This window comes from Primulina eburnea, chromosome 15 (assembly GCF_022965805.1).
Source record: "Primulina eburnea isolate SZY01 chromosome 15, ASM2296580v1, whole genome shotgun sequence".
Lineage (NCBI taxonomy): Eukaryota > Viridiplantae > Streptophyta > Magnoliopsida > Lamiales > Gesneriaceae > Primulina > Primulina eburnea.
Genome location: NC_133115.1, coordinates 29,053,099 through 29,071,615, shown reverse-complemented (window position 1 = coordinate 29,071,615; position 18,517 = coordinate 29,053,099). Strand labels below are relative to the sequence as shown.

General features: G+C 41.0%; 2 protein-coding genes and 1 non-coding gene across 3 annotated transcripts; 1 reads left to right on the top strand and 2 right to left on the bottom strand.

The window, feature by feature from the left end:
* The first annotated feature begins 6,723 nt into the window (after window positions 1–6,723).
* Window positions 6,724–6,829, top strand: LOC140815742 (small nucleolar RNA R71). Its single transcript, XR_012114391.1, has one exon. It is a non-coding gene; the product is annotated as a small nucleolar RNA R71 (small nucleolar RNA).
* A 7,256-nt stretch (window positions 6,830–14,085) lies between these two features.
* LOC140815615 (uncharacterized) lies at window positions 14,086–15,273 on the bottom strand. The gene is made up of 2 exons (XM_073174691.1): window positions 15,121–15,273; window positions 14,086–14,637 (listed from the first exon to the last, which is right to left on the bottom strand). The coding sequence occupies exons 1-2, from the start codon at window positions 15,271–15,273 to the stop codon at window positions 14,086–14,088; spliced, it is 705 nt and encodes a 234-aa protein (XP_073030792.1).
* A 1,741-nt stretch (window positions 15,274–17,014) lies between these two features.
* Window positions 17,015–17,935, bottom strand: LOC140815614 (uncharacterized). The gene is made up of 2 exons (XM_073174690.1): window positions 17,712–17,935; window positions 17,015–17,555 (listed from the first exon to the last, which is right to left on the bottom strand). Exons 1-2 carry the CDS (start codon window positions 17,933–17,935, stop codon window positions 17,015–17,017), a joined length of 765 nt encoding a protein of 254 aa, XP_073030791.1.
* Between the last annotated feature and the right edge of the window lie 582 nt (window positions 17,936–18,517).

The window sequence follows — 18,517 nt, the reverse complement described above, 5'->3', positions numbered from 1 at the left end:
GCTACTGGATTTTACAGCTTCGAAAATGCACTCTCTTAGCTCTAATTTCAGGTGATAACTCAAGGTTTTGGTAAACCAATTCAGGTGTTTGAGAGTGATATTTATAGGTGAAATTCTGACATGTTAGCCTCCCAATTAAAGGCCATAATCTGACATTAACAATCTTTATTTCGTGTTAAATGCTTCAGTTACAAGTTCAAGCTGAATCAGTAACTGTCTGCTGCCTCTTCGCTCTTCTGCTGCTGCTGCTTTCTCGCTCTTCTGCTGCTGAATTTTGTCTGCTGGAAATTACATGTCTGCTCTGCTGGAAAATATCAACTTCTGAAATATTAGCTTGATGCTGGAATTGCTAGCTTCTGCTGGAATTTTCATTTGCTACTGAAATTGCTAGCTGCTGAAAAGTCGAGTTCTCACAGGAGAAGGGCTGGGTCGACACCACTGTGACTCAGCGATAGGCGAAGCATGGCATCAGTAGCCGTCTGGTACGTCTGAGTCACGGCCTGCCACTGTAGCTGATGGTCTGCAAAGGCAGCGAATTCGTCCATCCGGTCCTGCAGTAGGCGACGGCGAGGTCGCGGGGCCGGTGGTAGGGGGCTGCTGTGGCACGGGATCAAAAGTGTAGCCGTCCCAGATGGGGCCAAACTGCGGTAAAGGCTTCCGCCGCACTGCCAATTTCTGTAACCAGCTGGCGTCATCGAGGGCCTTGGTCGGTGGTAGCCACTCATCGTCATCCTGAAAAATGACTCCAGCGCTCGTACATAGCTCTGTGATAATGTGGGGGAAGAACAATGTCACATTCGGATTATGAATGCTCAGATCGATCTGCGAATGGATTATCCTGCCCACATTGAGTGGCAATTGAGTGATCAAAGCATAAAGCAGTAGCCCTCGCTCCCTCTGGACTTAGCTCGTGTGCCCGACTGACATCAAACGTGTGGCCAGGAATGCATACCACAACGAAGCCGGGATCAGCAGATATTTTTCGGCAAAACAGGTGTGTGAGCCCGGTGTCTTCCACGGAGACCTCGGATAACATATTCGCTGCATCATCAGGTCCAAATCCGGTTCGGCCGCCCATGCCACATAAACTGAGTTGTCTACCGCCGGTGTCTCAAGCACCCTATTAAGCTCCGCTGCACTAAAATCAACCAACTTCCCTCTCACAAATGCCTTACCTTCACTCCTCTCAGCTGCATTGGCATAGAATTCCCTCACCACGGGTACCACCGCGGCTTGCGGTTGACGACAAAATTTACCCCAACTTCTATTCGCAATTTGATTGATAATATCTATATATTGCTCAAATTGGAAACCTCGTTCGCGAAGCGGAGCTCTATGTATTTTTGCATGCTCATAACGTTCCCTAGCCGCCGGATTCACAAATAATTGGGAATTATGAGATGACGAAGAAGAAGCACCAGTGACTTACCCGAGCCTTTTTAGGCGCCAATGTTGTTGATTATTTGAGAAGAGCAATGGTAGCCCGGAGTAGCAACCGTTTCGCCGGAGAAGACTCTGCCGGAATTCGGTGGCGGCGAGCGGTGGCCGGAGATTTTGTAGAGGTGGTCGGAAAACACCGTGGTGACCGGAAATTTGTGGTCTTGATGTTGAGTAAGGGTGGTGACACCTAATTGTACCTGAATTTGACACAAGACAAGAGATTTGAGTGAGATTGATGGTGGATGGGCGAAAATCGGAAGAGGGAGGCGAGGGTTGTTGAATGGGGGAGAAAGGAAAGATAATGCAGATTATTAATCTGCGCGATCCGCCCGGGCGGACATAAGTTTCCGCCAGGGCGGATAGTCTTCGAATTTTTTTTAAATTTTGAAAAGGGCGCGCCCGTGCGGATGTAAGTGTTTGCCCGGGCGGAAGCTTCACGGCTTTTTTTCCAATTTTTTTTTTTGAAATAAAAACAAAACACAGTAAAAGAAAATAAAAAATTACTGACAAGAAAGAAAAATCAAATTAAATGCAAGAGAAGGGAAAGAAAGGTAGTTCTCAATTTACAGTCGAGAGCTAGACTGTCGGTCGGTCTCAGTTTGAATTGTCTTTGAACCGGGTGATTCCAAGTTGTGGCTCAATTATGCCACCCATGTAATGCTTCAGTCGTTGAGCATTGACCGTGAATGTCCCATCCTTTCCATCTTTCAATTCTATAGCTCCCGATGGGTATACTTTCGAAATTACGAATGGACCGGACCATCGTGACTTCAGTTTACATGGAAACAGTCTCAACCGGGAGTTATAGAGCAAGACATTTTCACCTTCTTGGAATTCCCTTTCGATGATTCGTCTGTCATGAGCCCTCTTTGTATTTTCTTTGTAGGACAGAGCTAGATCATAGGCCAGATTTCGGAACTCTTCTAACTGATCCAATTGAAGCAAACTTTGTTCACCTGCATTAGTAAAATTAAAGTTCAGTGCTTTTGTGGCCCAGTATGCCCGATGCTCTAACTCTACAGGTAGATGACATGCTTTACCAAACAAAAGCCTATACGGTGTAGTGCCTATAGGTGTTTTAAAAGCAGTCATATATGCCCAAAGATCATCATCTAACCTAACCGACCAATCTTTCCTACTCACACCTATCACTTTCTCCAAAATTCGCTTTATCTCTCGGTTCGACACTTCCACTTGACCACTCGTCTGGGGGTGATAGGGGGTAGAGATCTTATGTGTGACACCATATTTGCTCAAAAGTTTTTCAAATAGTTTGTTGCAAAAATACGTGCCACCATCACTAATGATTGCTCGTGGTGTTCCAAATCGGTTAAAAATGTTTTTCTTTAAAAATTTTAGGACCACTTGAGCATCATTAGTGGCGTACGCTTCCGCCTCTACCCACTTAGACACATAATCTACCTGCAACCAAGATGTATTTTTTCGTGAAAGAACTGGGAAACGGTCCCATGAAGTCTATCCCCCACACATCAAAAACCTCACACTCAATGATATTATTTAAAGGCATTTCATGACGGTTAGAGATGTTACCTGACCGCTGGCATTTATCACAATGTAGCACATAAGAACGAGCATCTTTAAAGAGGGTTGGCCAATAAAAGCCACATTCAAGTACCTTGGATGCCGTCCTTGTTGGTCCGAAATGACCACCTACCTCACGGTCATGGCAATGGTTGAGAATTTGATCGAACTCTTCCTCTGCAACACACCTTCTTATCATGGCATCTGCACAAATTTTGAACAAAAACGGTTCCTCCCAAAAATAGTATTTCACGTCAGAAAAGAATTTCTTTCGTTGGTGAAACGATAGGTTTGGTGGAGGTGTGCCTGTGACAAGAAAGTTAGCGAAATTTGCATACCAAGGACAATTTCTCACCTCAAATAGTTGCTCATCAGGGAACCAATCATTGATAGCGAGATCGACAGAATCATCACAAATAAATTCTAATCTAGACAAGTGATCTGCTACCACATTCTCAACACCTTTCTTGTCTTTGATTTCTAAGTCAAACTCTTGCAGTAATAAAATCCACCGAAGTAAGCGTGGCTTTGCATCTTTATTAGCAAGTAAGTATTTAAGGGCAGAATGATCAGTGAATACAATTACTTTGGACAAAACAAGGTATGAATGAAATTTGTCAAGTGCAAATACTACTGCAAGTAATTCCTTTTCAGTTGTTGCATAATTCAATTGAGCCTCATCTAAGGTCTTACTTGCATAGTAAATTGTATGAAATACCTTGTTTTGTCGCTGGCCAAGTACGGCCCCCACTGCAGTGTCACTGCCATCGCACATGATCTCGAAGGTAGATCCCAATCCGGTGCTACCAAGACAGGAGCCGTCACCAAGCACTCCTTCAAATCCTCATATGCCTGTAAACAGTCAGAATTGAAATCAAATGGCACATCTTTCAAATGTAAGGAAGATAGAGGTTTGACAATTTTTGAAAAATCTTTTATAAAACGCCGATAAAAACCGGCGTGGCCGAGAAAACTTCTAACTCCCTTTATGGATGCCGGAGGTGGTAAGTTCTTGATAACTTCAACTTTCGCCTTATCCACCTCTATTCCGTGCTCCGAAATCTTGTGCCCTAAGACAATTCCCTCTTGTACCATGAAATGGCACTTTTTCCAATTTAGCACCAAATTCGTCTCCTCACATCTCAACAACACCACCTTCAAGTTCTGCAAACAGTCATCAAAAGAAGGGCCGAAAATAGAGAAGTCATCCATAAAAATTTCAAAAAAAGTTTCTATCATATCATGGAATATAGCGGTCATGCAACGTTGAAATGTGGCAGGGGCATTACAAAGACCAAACGGCATGCGGCGAAAAGCGAAAGTTCCATAAGGACAAGTGAAAGTGGTTTTCTCTTGGTCATCAGGTGCAATGGTGATTTGATTATACCCCGAATATCCATCTAGAAAACAATAAAACTCATGACCCGCTAACGTCTCAAGCATTTGATCAATAAAGGGAAGGGGAAAGTGGTCTTTTCGGGAGGCATCATTCAATTTCCTATAATCAATGCACACACGCCATCCCGTAACAGTCCTGGTGGGTATTAAGTTCATTATTATCATTTGTAATCACAGTAATCCCACCCTTTTTTGGCACACACTGAACCGGGCTTACCCATGCACTATCAGATATAGGATAGATAATACCTGCATCGAGAAGGTTAATCGTTTCTGCCTTTACTACCTCTTGCATCTTTGGATTCAATCTTCTCTGAGGTTGCACAAGAGGTGAGTACTTGTCTTCCATCAAGATCTTGTGCATGCAGACTGATGGATTGATCCCTTTGATATCCGCCACCTTCCACGCAAATGCACCCATGTGCGCTTTCAGAACCTCCAACAGTTTGTCTTCCATCGCATCTGTCAAAGCAGCAGAAATAATGACAGGTAATGTGTTATTCTCACCTAAGTAAACGTACTTGAGGTGTGGAGGCAACGGATTTAGCTCAAGGGTTGGTGGCTCCTCCATGCTTGACCTTTGAGGGGTCAAATCTCTTCGTTCTCCTAGATCCTCCAATCGCATCCTCATTAGCTTTCTCCATGGATGGTTGACATTAAAGTGTGGCACTATTTCAGCTTTTTCTTCATCCAATTCCTCTTCTCCCAATTCAGTAGTGATAGTGGCCTCCAAAAGGTCCCTAAGAGCATCCTGCACATAGTGAGACACAAGAGAGTCAAAAGCATCAATTCTAAAACAACTATCAGAATGCAGTGTGTGCTTAAGTGCATTAAAAACATCAAAAGTAATCTCTTCCTCGCCCACTCTTAATCTCAACTTCCCTTCTTGTACATCAATCAGTGCCTTGCAACTTGCAAGGAACGGTCTCCCCAAAATTAGAGGCATCTCTGTATCCTCCTCCATGTCGAGAACCACGAAATCCGCAGGAAAAATGAATTTGTCTACTTTCACTAGCACATCCTCAATCACTCCGCGGGGGTACTTGACAGATCTGTCAGCCAGTTTCAAGGACATCCTCGTCGGCTTAGGCTCTCCCAACCCAAGTTTCCTAAACACAGACAATGGCATAAGATTAATACTTGCACCAAGATCACATAACGCTTTATGAAAAACAACATCACCAATCATGCAAGGAATAGAGAAAATCTCTGGATCTTTGAGTTTCGGTGGGATTTTGTTTTGCACCAAAGCGGAGCAATTTTCAGTTAAGTTCATTGTCATGTGATCCTCCAACTTCCTCTTATTAGCTAAAATGTCCTTCAAAAATTTAGCATAACTAGGCATTTGCATTAAAGAATCGGCGAAGGGATTATTGATATGCAATTTTTTAAATACCTCAAGAAACTTACCAAATTGTGCATCTAGTTTTTCTTTTTTCAATGCTGCAGGGAAGGGTGGAGGAATAACAATTTTTGGTTGTGCAGTGGGTGTTAGTGTAAAGTTAAAAGACTTACCTTTAGATGTCGCAGTTTGCTCATCCACTGTTTGAGTTTTCTTTTTTCTCTTGACTCCAAAACTTTCCCACTCTTCAACTCAATGGCCTTCACTTGCTCTTTTGGATTAGTCTCTGTGTTACTTGGCAAAGTGCATGGCTCTCTACTTGCTATCATCTTCGCTAACTGACAAATCTGACTTTCAAGCCCCTTTATCGACGCATCCTGATTTTGAAGTCTAGTTTCAGTGGATGAAATAAACTTAGACATCATTTGCTCCAAGTTGGACTTTTCTTCTCTAGGAGGATAGGATCTGTACATCGGTTGTTTCCCATATTGTTGTCCTCCTTGCGGTCTATTCTGACTTTTTGACCGCCCCATGAGAAGTTGGGATGTTGCCTCCACCCAGGATTGTATGTGTTCGAATAAGGGTCATTCCTTGGGCGGTTTTGGACTCCCACTTGATTCACCGGTGCCTCATTTTGCACATAGAAGGGATTTCCATCTTGACAGTCTTTCACATAGTGTTCCCCTCCACATTTCTCACAGAATATCTCTTGCAGACGCATAGCTGTGCAACCCATGTTCAAGCCATCCAGCTTCCTGTTCAATGCATCCAGTTGTGCAGTAATAGCAGAAAAATCAGTTACCTGGTGAACTCCTGCACTTCTCCGCTGGTTGTTCCTGTCAGATTGAGGGTGATAACTGCTAGCAGCCATCTCCTCCAACAACTCATATCCTTCTTCCGCAGTCTTCCTCAACAGGTTTCCACAAGCAGCGGCATCTATCATTGTATGGTTAGGAGTAAGCAAACCATAATAAAATGTTTGAACGACTAACCCAAGTGGTAACTCGTGATGTGGGCATCTTCGTAGTAGATCCTTGAAGCGTTCTCATGCCTCATATAAAGATTCCTGATCGAATTGAGCAAATGTTGTAATGTCTGCCCGCAGCTTCATGGTCTTGGAGGGAGGGAAGTATTTGACGATAAATGCTTTCGCCATGTCCTCCCATGTAGCGATCGAACCTACAGGCAAACAATTTAACCACGCTTTAGCTTTATCACGTAAGGAGAAAGGAAATAAACGCAACCTAACAGCATCATCAGAAACTCAATTGAATTTAAAAGTATCGCAAATTTCAAGAAAATCCGCGATGTGCATGTTTGGGTCATCCATTGCAGTTCCTCCAAATTGGACTGTGTTCTGAATCATCTGGATTATGGCTGGCTTGATTTCAAAGTGATTTGCCCGCACGATAGGCCTCACAATGCTAGGGCGTGCACCCTCCAAAGAAGGTTGGGCATACTCCAGCATTGGTATGTGGCGCGGTATCTCCACATGTCTATCTTCACGACGTTCCTCCTCTTGATCATTCATTTGCCTCTCCATCAGTTCTTTTAGTCTCTGCAGCTGTCTCCTCCTGCGGAAAGTTCTTTCAATTTCCGGATCGTACTCAAGCTCCACGTCAAGTGACTTTGGCATGCACTGGAAGGAATATCTGTAATAAAATATGGAGTGTTAGCTCAAGAGAAATAAAATAATGCTAACGGAAATAACTAAAAATAAAATTGTAGATTAACAGTCCCCGGCAACGGCGCCAAAAACTTGATCGAGCAAAACTTGCACAGTGAAATCCCCAATAAAATATGGTGTTGTATGCTCAAAATTTATCGCAAGTGCACGATGTCAAGTAATAGTATAGTGTACGTGAGTACAAGTATCGTTCCACTGAAGACTGTGTTTAACAATTATTATTCCAGTTATTAAAACTTTAGCAACGAAATTTGAGTGATTGTTTTATAACTAATAAAATTTAATAAAACTCAATAAACAAGTTCAAGAATTTAATGATGAGATATGAATGCTAGATCAATTGATTAAATTTCAATGATAAATGAATTTGTTGGGAATTCTGGTTCACCTACCCCTTATTAATTTGTTAATTCGTTCAATCGTGTTTATATGCTTCCGACAGGATCTCATATTCTATTGAACACTCTCTCTCGAGCTATGCCAAACTAGTTGTACTCAATGAAGTAATTAAATATCTTTAATTATTTATCACGAGTGAATCGCATTTCGATCTATGAGATCCCCTAGATTTCGACCCTAAGGACTATGACTATCGGCACGTATCCAATCTCATATCTCTATGTAAATTGTAGATCCGTGGATTATACTACTCGATTATATCACTCGTTATTCTCTCGAACTCACTCGTGATATGAAAACGTGTTAAAGTTAGCTACGCTTTAACGACACAATAAAATAACAGTATAATCAAGAATCACGCAACAATCGAATATAAATTAATTCAAATCAAAGTTTGGGGTAGGATCCCCTTGAATCCCAACAAATATTAAGGTTTAGCTACTAGAATTCATAGTAAAAATAAACGCAACAACGTTTAAAATGAAGAAACTAGATTAGAAATACTAGGCGAGACGAAATCTGCGAAGAACGATGCCCGGAAAATCACGAATCTTCAATTCCAAGCTTTTTCTCCAAGATTTCTCCTCTTTGGCTGTTGCAATCTCTCCAGAATCGTCCAGAATACCTCACAAACGTCCAAAATCCCCTACCATATCATTCTCCTTCAGAAAATAAGGAATGGAATCGTCTGGTATTTTTTCCAAAAATACACTCACGCCCGGGCGGACATGACTTTACGCCCGGGCGGATGACTCTCGATTAAACTTCTTTCTCCAAGCTTGAACGCGCCCAAGCGGATGCAAATGTGCGCCCGGGCGGAGGTCTCTCGGCTTTCTTCCTCTTTTTTTCAGTTTCTTCACAAATCTCCTGCATTTTCGTCACTAAACACATGAGCGACACAAAGACATAGATTATGCTAAAACAACACAAAATGCACGAAATCTAAGTGATAAATGCAACACAATGCAACAAAACACGATATCAAAAACAAGTAAAATCCACCTCTATCAAATATCTTGAAATCCGTTTGATATTCTGTTTTAAAGTTCAGTTCTGCATGTTTGATTTCTGATATATGATTTTGAAGCACTGAAACTCCCTAGTTAACTAATGGTAGGAATATATATTCTGAACATTTTTGAATTCTGATTCTGATTCTGGCCTCACCTCTTAGAGGAGAGAACATATAGGGGACTGATATCAGTTTAGCCATGAAATTCACTAACGTGCTCAGTGCTTACTAATTCTGATTTCTGTTCTGAAACCTGTAAATTCTGAATTCTGAGTTCTGTTATGGAAATACGAGTTTTCTGTATATTATTGTTTTAATGTTTCTGTTGAAAACGATTTCGAAAACTGAGATTTATTCCCGCCCCTGCTTATTGAGTGACAATCATATCACTCACCCACCAAACTCATCTCAGATAAGAACGAGGAAGAAATACTAGAAGAAGAAGAGCAGATCTAATTATGGGGCTGGTGAAGAAGATTATTGTTCTTAGTTTATGTTTATATTAATTCCGCTGTACCTGTTAAGACACTGTTATGTCTGGTTTTACATTTCCGTTGTAAAACATCAATATTCGAGTTGTAACAGACAATTGATTTATTTTGTATTATGAATAAAAGACTGGTTTCTGAATTCTGTACTCTGAGGCTGGTTGTTTTCGAATGTAAATTTGAGAGCAGCGCCGGTGTCAACCAACCCCCGTCCCGGGGCGTGACAAGAAGTGAGGCACATCCTTTCCTGAACTCACGAGTCTAACAACCCGATTAATTGACACTCAAGTATGTGCAGCCTCTGATGTCCATCCACTGCTTAATATGTGGATCTACATTGCCACAAGTATTATAAGGAAATAAAATTACTTGACTAACATATATTTTTGGTCCAATTGTAGCACTTGATCCTAACAAAATACTTTGTAATTCGTACTTATTACGAAAATAGTTAACTAAGTTACTATAAATCTCAACCACCTATAAACTATATATATATGAAGATAAGAAGACCGCACATTTATACTCATTCTTTTGAACCAACCTTGGATCCAATTGATGCTGCAGGCCTACATCCATGAAAGCTAATCCAAGTGCTTTTTCCCAAACACAAAACTCAAATATTCGTAATCCTCAAAAGTTTCAGTTCTATAGTGTATTTGTTTAAAAAGAAATCGACAATGAACAATACTAATTATATATGTATATTTTATTATTCTAACTAGAAAAAAATCCCACTTTAAAATAATTCTCTTATATTTTGTTAGGATCAGAGAATTTCATCGTCTCGATATCTCATCCAAAATCGGAGTTATGACGGATAAGTTTATAATAGTCGTTGTTCCGATGTTTGAACAATTTTTTTTAAAATTGATATTAGGTATTAGTCTTTTGACACTAAAAACTTTTGTTTAGAGCAGAAAATATTTTCTTTCTATAGTTTTTTTATTTATTAAATACACAATTACTATCACGTCAAAAAATTACTTGTGACTATTTTCTACCAATAGACATGATCTTGTAATCACATAAGAATTTTTATACTTCAATATGAAACGAACATATTTTCCTCAAAAAAACAAAAAATATTATGTATTTATATACCTTTGAACATTTTATCCATAATGATTCAAAAATTTCGTGAAACATACCTTTGAAATTTTATTGCAAGAACCAAAGAAAATAGAATTAAAGTCGCTAAAATTAGTGACGGTTTTCCATCAAGTCCGTCGCTAATTTTAACGACGATTTTTCATGATTTCCGTCGCTAATTTTTTCAACAAAATAAAAAAATTACTTTTAATTATTTAATAAATCTAAAAAAAACTTAAAATCTGACTATGCTAACAATATTCATGATCAAATTTACAAAAAAACTAAAACGAAAATTTTACTCTAAATCAAGACTAAAATCGTGTAAGTGAGAAAAATTTTAAGTGTCATGAAGTAGTGTAAGGAAAATGGACCGAAAACGTGGATATTTATGGACAATTTGCGACATTTTTTGGTTAAACCATCGTTTTCATTAAACTGTCGTCGATTTAAAAATATCGACGATTTTGCTAAAAAAAAGTTGTTATAGCAAAATCGTCGCTATATTTGCTAAATCTGTAGGACCGAGCGCTTGCCGCTTTACCAAAAGTTATAGCTAGTAGTAATGGTGCAATTCAAATCTTTTAAACTGCACTGTCACGCCCCGAAACTCGGAGTTGACACCGGCGCCGTTTAACAATCACACAATAAACTGAAACCAGTTCATAATTCATAATTTCAACGAAATAAACATTGTCTTTACAAAACCGAAATCTCAAAAAGACGACAGAGTTTAATATGGAAATGTAAAACTGCATAATAATAAATTTAAACTTAATCTAATTTCTTGAGCATTCACCATCCGCAGAACTGCTCAGGTTCTTCCTCCTCAATTTCTTCTTCAAGCTTATCTGGGAAGGGTTGTAAGAGGGGTGAGTATTTGGGAATACTCAGCAAGTGGGGGAATATCGAGCACAATAAAACAACATGCATAAATTTCGAAACACATGACTTGCATACTGTGGGGACCCGGACGCTAATTTGATTCTTAATCATCTTTGGGACTAATTAATCAATTATAATAAACAGGGTCTAATTTTTTTTTTAGCATAGACTATTACATGCGGAACGTAAGGGCATTCATCTATTATACATATCAGTATAAATTAAGGTGTGAGTCTTGTACATCATATATTTATTCAAACTAAGGTTTAACAACTAAACATCAAGTGTCCAAATCCTATTTCTAATCAACGTCCGTAGTCTCCACTCTATTCACGATCTCTCTTCATCTCCTTGACCCTAAACCTATCTCACCTGTTGTCATACACACATACAAACAAAACAACAGCCGGATAACTCCGGTGAGAATTATATTCCCAGTATAAATCAACGAAACATGCATTTCATATAACAGATATAAAAGCATGAAGCATATATTCATAACATGTATCGCAATCAGAAACATGAATCAATATCAAACTATAAATCATACTCTGTACATGTACCACAATCGGGGACACAAACTAATAATACTATATCAATTTCTAAGAACTTAATCCATATAAAACTGTCAATCAGACTCGTGACTCCACATCTAAGACTAGACTCATTCCTAGTCTAGGGATACCGGTTTCCAGACATTGGCATTCCTAAATCGACCAACAGTAATAGAAGAAACTCCGATTCTATCCACGTCGATATAACCAAACATCCTTTGTCTTTACCTATCCATCACAGACTGTGGCACTATCGCCAATACACTATCTTGTGACATCGTGCAATGTGCATGTGGCGATCTCACCACTATCAGGCACTTCTGCCACAAGATCACTTGTCTAATACTCGTCTAATATATGCTTCCTATAAATCAATAGAACATCATACAAAATCAAATCAATGCATATAACAACAATAAGTATGTGATTTAGGGAAACTTAAGTATATCCTACTTGAGTCGATCTCCCAATACCACATTGAATTATACCTTTGTCTTCTCGATCTGACGAAGTCGAAGTCTCAAAGTCAAATCTGTCCATATCAACTCTGAAATGACAATATACAACCCAATTTAACACTTTCTCCGATCAATACTTAATTCAGAACATAATCTGATCAATGTCAACAATACAACGATACAATCTCAATCAAACTAATCTGGTTAATATCAATCTTCTGATGTTTCAACAGTATAGCGATACAATTGCTTGTATACACACACACACACACACAGATATATATATATATATATATATATATATATATATATATATATATATATATATATATATATACTCACACGTTGCACATATAAGGGGCAAGTGGCTTGTTCTTATTCTGCATGTCGCGCGCATATGCGCGCCTAAGCCCCGCGCATATGCGCCGGAATTTCTATCCGGTATTTGCTACTTGAGTGCTCGCGCATATGCGCGCACTGACACCGCGCATATGCGCGAGACCTACTGTCTCCGCACATTATCCCTCGCGCATATGCGCGCCTCCATCCAGCGCATTTGCGCCAACTTCTCTGCCATGCTCGCGCATTCAAGCCGCGCATGTGCGCGAGTACACACCCTTGCACATATATTCGCGTCTTTTCTCACCTTTCCCAGGTCCATTTCGTTCCGGCTATAATCACATCAATTAATCAAGAAGTCATTCCAGATTAATCTCAGATTACTGTAATCAAAATCTCGGGTATTACATATACATACTTCATAAACATGGATAACATTTACCAGCCACTGTGATTTATCTAACTTTCTATGGTTTACTGACATCAGTCCCTAATTTTTACTCCTCTAAGGGGACGAGGCCGTATAGCGGTTATATCCCCCACCACGTAAGGGTACTTCATGGTTGGGATTCCCACCCATATACAGTCGACTCCTCACAGTGCATTAAAACCGAATGACATAACACAAAAAGAGTAGGAAAAGAGTTGTACTCGACCGAAGTTTTTATCCAAAACCGAAAAATCACATATGCATAACCGAAATTTTAAGATTTAAAAACAGCCCGCTTACAGTATAATTGATGTTAAAGACGTGGATGCTCGGCTCGGAAATAGGGTCGCTTCTTGCTCTTGCTCGGACAGCGCCTCGGCTTCGAATTTTGGTCTAACGTCGGGACGATTTTTGGGCAATATTTCGGCTAAGGGGAGGCTGCTGGAATTCGAGATTATTTAGCAAAGGATTTCGAAAATTTGGGGTGGAGAATGAGTAGAGATTGTGTGGTATTTATAGGTGAGGGAGATGGATCTAATTTTGGCACTAAAATCCTACCAAACTTTGCTTAAAATCTTTCAAAATTTGGCTCCAATCCCCTTGCTTAATTTCGAAAATATAGTTCCCTAAGTTGTGAGATTTCTTGATCTCATGGCCCTTGATTTGGCTTGAAAATATGGTGGCTAGATCCAACGGTTTTGATGCAAAGTTTTGATGATTTCCTTCCAAATAACCAAGCATCTATTCCTCACAAAAATCTTGGCAATCAATCTAAGGGAATTTCAAAATTATCTAGCATTATTCATGCATGAATTCTTCTAATTGGTATGATATCCCAAATCCTATAGATCCCTTACTCCAATTTTCGAAAATAATCATGCATTAGAGTAAATATTATTAACTTGATACCAAAGATTTCCAACAATATTCTCCATAAGCATAACCTTATTTAAAATACTAAAAATCCTATGCTAAAATTCCTTACACTTATTAATTATATGGTAAGAAAAATCAGATCTTTACATCCCTCCCTCCTTATGTGAAGTTTCATCCACGAAACTTGAGTTGGCTTGGTCTCCAAATAGGTAGGGATATTCCTTCCGCATCTTTTCTCCAACTTCCCAAGTTGCTTCTTGCTCTGTGTGGTTGGACCACTGCACTTTGACATAGGGAATAATACGTCGTCTAAGAACTTGTTCTTTGGTGTCCAGAATTCTGATAGAGACTTCTTCGTATTTCAGTCCTTCTCCCAAGTTCCCTTTGACCAAGAGCGGTTCTACTTCTAATACGTGAATCGGGTCTGGAATGTACCTTCTCAATTGGGACACATGGAACAAGTTGTGGATTCTTGACATGTTTGGTGGCAATGCCAGCCTGCATGCTAGCATGCCCACATTTTCCAAGATTTCGAATGGTCCAACATAACGAGGGTTCAGTTTCCAAGCTTTACTGAATCGGAAAACTCCTCTCATAGGCGAGACTTTTACATAAGCCTTCTCGCCCACATTGAACTCTACAGGCCTTCTTTTAAGATCGGACCAGCTCTTCTGTCGGTCTTGAGCTGCCTTGAGCTTTTCTCAGACAATTTTAACCTTGTCCACTGTCATCTGTACTAGCTTGGGTCCCACCACGGCTTTCTCTCCCACTTCATCCCAGTAAAGTGGTGACCGACATTTCCTTCCACAAAGGACTTCGTATGGAGCCATTCTGATGTTGTTGTGATAGCTGTTGTAGTATGCAAATTCAATTAAGGGCAGATGAGTGCTTTAGTTGCTACTGAATTCAAGAGTGCACGCTCGCATCATATCTTCTGAGGTCTGTATGATTTTCTCTGTTTGCCCATCGGTTTGAGGATGATAGGTTGTACTTAGGGTCACTTTCGTTCCCATGGCCTCTTGAAAGCTCTTCCAAAAGCGCGAGACAAACCTCGGGTCTTTATCAGATAGGATGCTTACTGGAAATCCATGCAGTCTCACAATGTTGCTCACTGGCTATCGTGGCTCTGCCTAGACTTTGGCAATCCTACCACAAAGTCCGTGGAAATATGCTCTCACTTCCACTCGGGGATTTCCAGAGGTTGCAAGTAATCCTCCAGGTCGCTGGTGTTCTACTTTGACCTGTTGGCTTACATGACATCTAGAGACGAATTCAGCTACATCTCTTTTCATGCCATTCCACCAGAAACTATTTTTGAGGTCCCTGTACATTTTCGTACTGCCTAGATGGACTAGAGAATTTCGACTTGTGCGCCTATGCCATTATCTCTTGACGAAATTTATCGATGTCGGGTACACACAGTCTTCCTTTCATCCTTAAGATTCTCTTGTCATCAATTTGATGATCCAGAGACTTCCCTTCTCTGACCTGCTCCTTAATTTTGGTCAGTACGGGGTTTCGATCTTGGTTTAACTTGACGGTCTCCTGCAGACATGACTGGGCCGAGATGGAAGCTAGAGTTACTTTGTCTGGGCCCTTCCGACTTAGCGCATCAGCCACTTTGTTGGCTTTACTCGGATGGTAGCTTATGGTCAAGTCATAGTCCTTTAGAAGTTCGATCCATCGTCTTTGCCTCATATTAAGTTCCTTCTGAGTGAACAAGTACTTGATACTTTAATGGTCTGTGAAGATTTCACATTTAGCACCATAGAGGTAGTGTCTCCAAATTTTTAAGGCGAAGACAACCGCTGCTAGTTCCAAATCATGAGTAGGGTAGTTCTGCTCGTGCGGTTTCAACTGCCTTGATGCGTAGACGATCACTATTCCTTCTTGCATGAGTACGCATCCTAAACCATTCTTAGAGGCGTCACTATAGATAGTGAATCTGCGGGCAGGATCAACACTGGCGTGGATGCGAGTTTCTCTTTCAATGTCTGGAAACTCTTCTCACAATCCTCATTCTAGATGAATTTAGAATTATTTTGTGTGAGTTTCATCAGTGTCACGGCTATCGAGGAGAACCCATCGACAAACTTCCGGTAGTAACCTACCAATCCAAGAAAGCTTCTGATATCAATGGCGTTCTTCGGTTTTGGCCACTCTGTAATTGCTTCTACTTTCCTTGGATCTACTGACACTCCTGCTCTCGAGATTATGTGTCCTAGAAATGAAACACTCCTTAGCCAGAATTCACACTTGCTGAAATTAGCATATAGCTTATTCTCTCTTAAGGTCTGCAGAGCAAGGTGAAGGTGCTCTTCATGGCTTGTCTCGTCAGGAATAGACGAGGATATCATCGATGAATACTACTATGAACTGATCCAAGAATGGCTTGAATACTCTGTTCATCAGATCCATGAATGTTGTCGGTGCGTTGGTCAGACCAAAAGGCATCGCTATGAATTCATAATGCACATACCTAGTTCGAAAGGATGTCCTGAGGATATCTTCAGCCCTGACCTTCAACTGGTGATAACATGTCCTCAAATCCAGTTTAGAAAAGACGGCGGCTCCTTTAAGCTGATCAAACAGATCGTCTATCCAAGGTAGAGGGTACCTGTTCTTGATTGTGATCTTGTTCAATTCCCTGTAGTCGATGCACAATCTCATACTCCTGTATTTCTTCTTGAAGAAAAGTACTGGAGCTCTCCATGGAGACACACTCGGTCGAATCTGCCTTTTATCTAGAAATTCTTGGAGTTGTTCCTTCAGCTCCTTGAGTTCGGCTGGTGCCATTCTATAAGGAGCCTTAGAGATTGGTGCAGCACCGGGAACCCGATTGATCTCGAACTCTACTTCGCGGTCCGGGACAGTCCCCGAGAGTTCTTCGGGAAAAACATCTGGTATCTCTCTAACTGTCGGGATCTCCTCCAGTTTCAGCTCGACTTCTTCTTTTATTTCACCGACCATTGCTAGTTAGATGTCTTCTTCGGATTTCATGGCTCTCCAAGCTTGAGTTGCGGAAAGTAGTGACTTTCGTTCCTTGGACTTGCCATGATACACAACTTCTTATTAATTAGTAGTCTGGAGTCTGACTTTCTTCCCTTTACAATCTACTATCGCATTGTTTCTTGCTAACCAATCCATTCCTAGGATTACGTCGAAATCGACCATGATCAATTGTTTCAAGTTGGCACTAAAAGTCTGCTCACTAATACTGATTTTACAATCTCTGTAAATTTCGTGAGTTTCAATGACCCTACTTGTAGGTGTGGCTATAAGAAAGGGCTCATTTAGTTTCTCGGGCTTACAACCTAACTTCTTAGCAAATCTCTTAGATATAAAGGAATGGGTAGCACCACAGTCAAATAATGCATAAGCAGACACTTGCTGAATAAGTATGGTACCTGACACGACTTCATTGGCGTCGTCTGCCTCCTCCTGAGTCATGGCAAAGACCCTGGCATTAGGTTTGTCCTCCTTTGATTTACTAGGGCCTGCTCCTGCGTTTGGCCCAGTTCCTCTGTTCGGGCCTGCTGGTCGGTTGGCGACGGTAGAACACTCTGTAATTCCGTGCCCTGATTTTCCACATTCAAAGCATACACCGCTGGCCCTTCGTCATTCTCCAGCGTGCTTGAAGCCACATGTTGGGCATGGCTTGAGTTCTTGATAGCTACTGGCGGGGGATTGCCCTATGGGAGGTCCACCTGACTGATTGAGCCTCTTGAACATTGGTTTTCCCTGATAAGGATGGTTGTTAGGGGGTCACTTGTTCCTCTTTTTCTCTTCTCTTCGACGAATGTCAGCTTTGGCTCGGATAGCCGCGCCCACCAGGTCTGAAAAGTTGACAGGTTGGTAAACTGCTAGAGCTGATTGGATTCTGTTGTTCAACCCCTTCTTAAAGCGGTGTAATTTCATAACTTCATCCGCCATGATTGCTGGAGCATATGATCCAAGGGCATTGAACTGGGAGGTGTACTCCACGACTGACATGTCTGTAGTTTGACTGAAATTTTCAAACTCACTCAGTTTCTGCAGTCTGACCTCGTCTGGATAATAATGTTTCAGGAAAGCTTCTCTAAAACGCTGCCACGTGATTTGTCATGCAGCTGTCATGGCTAGCGAGATTGCTTCCGACCACTTTCCTGCTTTATCCTCCAGGAAGGGCACTACCACGTCCACTTTCAGTGCATCCGGGACTTGCAACAGCCGTAGATGAGTCTCCACGCTTTTCAGCCAGCTCTGGCTAATTTCAGGGTCGGCATCCCCACTGAAGGTTGGACACATGCTCTTGCGGAGTGATTCATAATGGAACTTGACTCCGTGCTGTGGTGGAGGTGGTGGTGGTTGATTGGCGTTCGGGTTCAATAACCCTTGCAGTGTTGTGGCCATGATCGTGGCTATAGCCATCAGGTCTGCTTGGTTAAGACTGAACCCAGGTGGTGGTCTATTATCGCCTTCGTTGGCATTGTTGTTGTTTGCATAACGGGGGTTGCGGTTTTGTCTTGGTGGTCTACCGGCCATTTCTTACAATTTAAACCCTTCTAAGAATTTGATGTGCTTAACGACAAGATT

Excerpts from the sequence above, each read along its gene's own strand:
- LOC140815615 (XM_073174691.1), bottom strand. The coding sequence starts at position 15,273 with ATGTACAGGGACCTCAAAAATAGTTTCTGGTGGAATGGCATGAAAAGA. Across the intron at positions 14,638-15,120 it reads CTGGAAATCCCCGAGTGGAA|CTCAAGGCAGCTCAAGACCG; the intron begins GTGAGAGCATAT and ends GTCTGAGAAAAG.
- LOC140815614 (XM_073174690.1), bottom strand. The coding sequence starts at position 17,935 with ATGTCAGTCGTGGAGTACACCTCCCAGTTCAATGCCCTTGGATCATAT. Across the intron at positions 17,556-17,711 it reads GAAGAGAAAAAGAGGAACAA|GGCCAGCGGTGTATGCTTTG; the intron begins GTGACCCCCTAA and ends AGAATGACGAAG.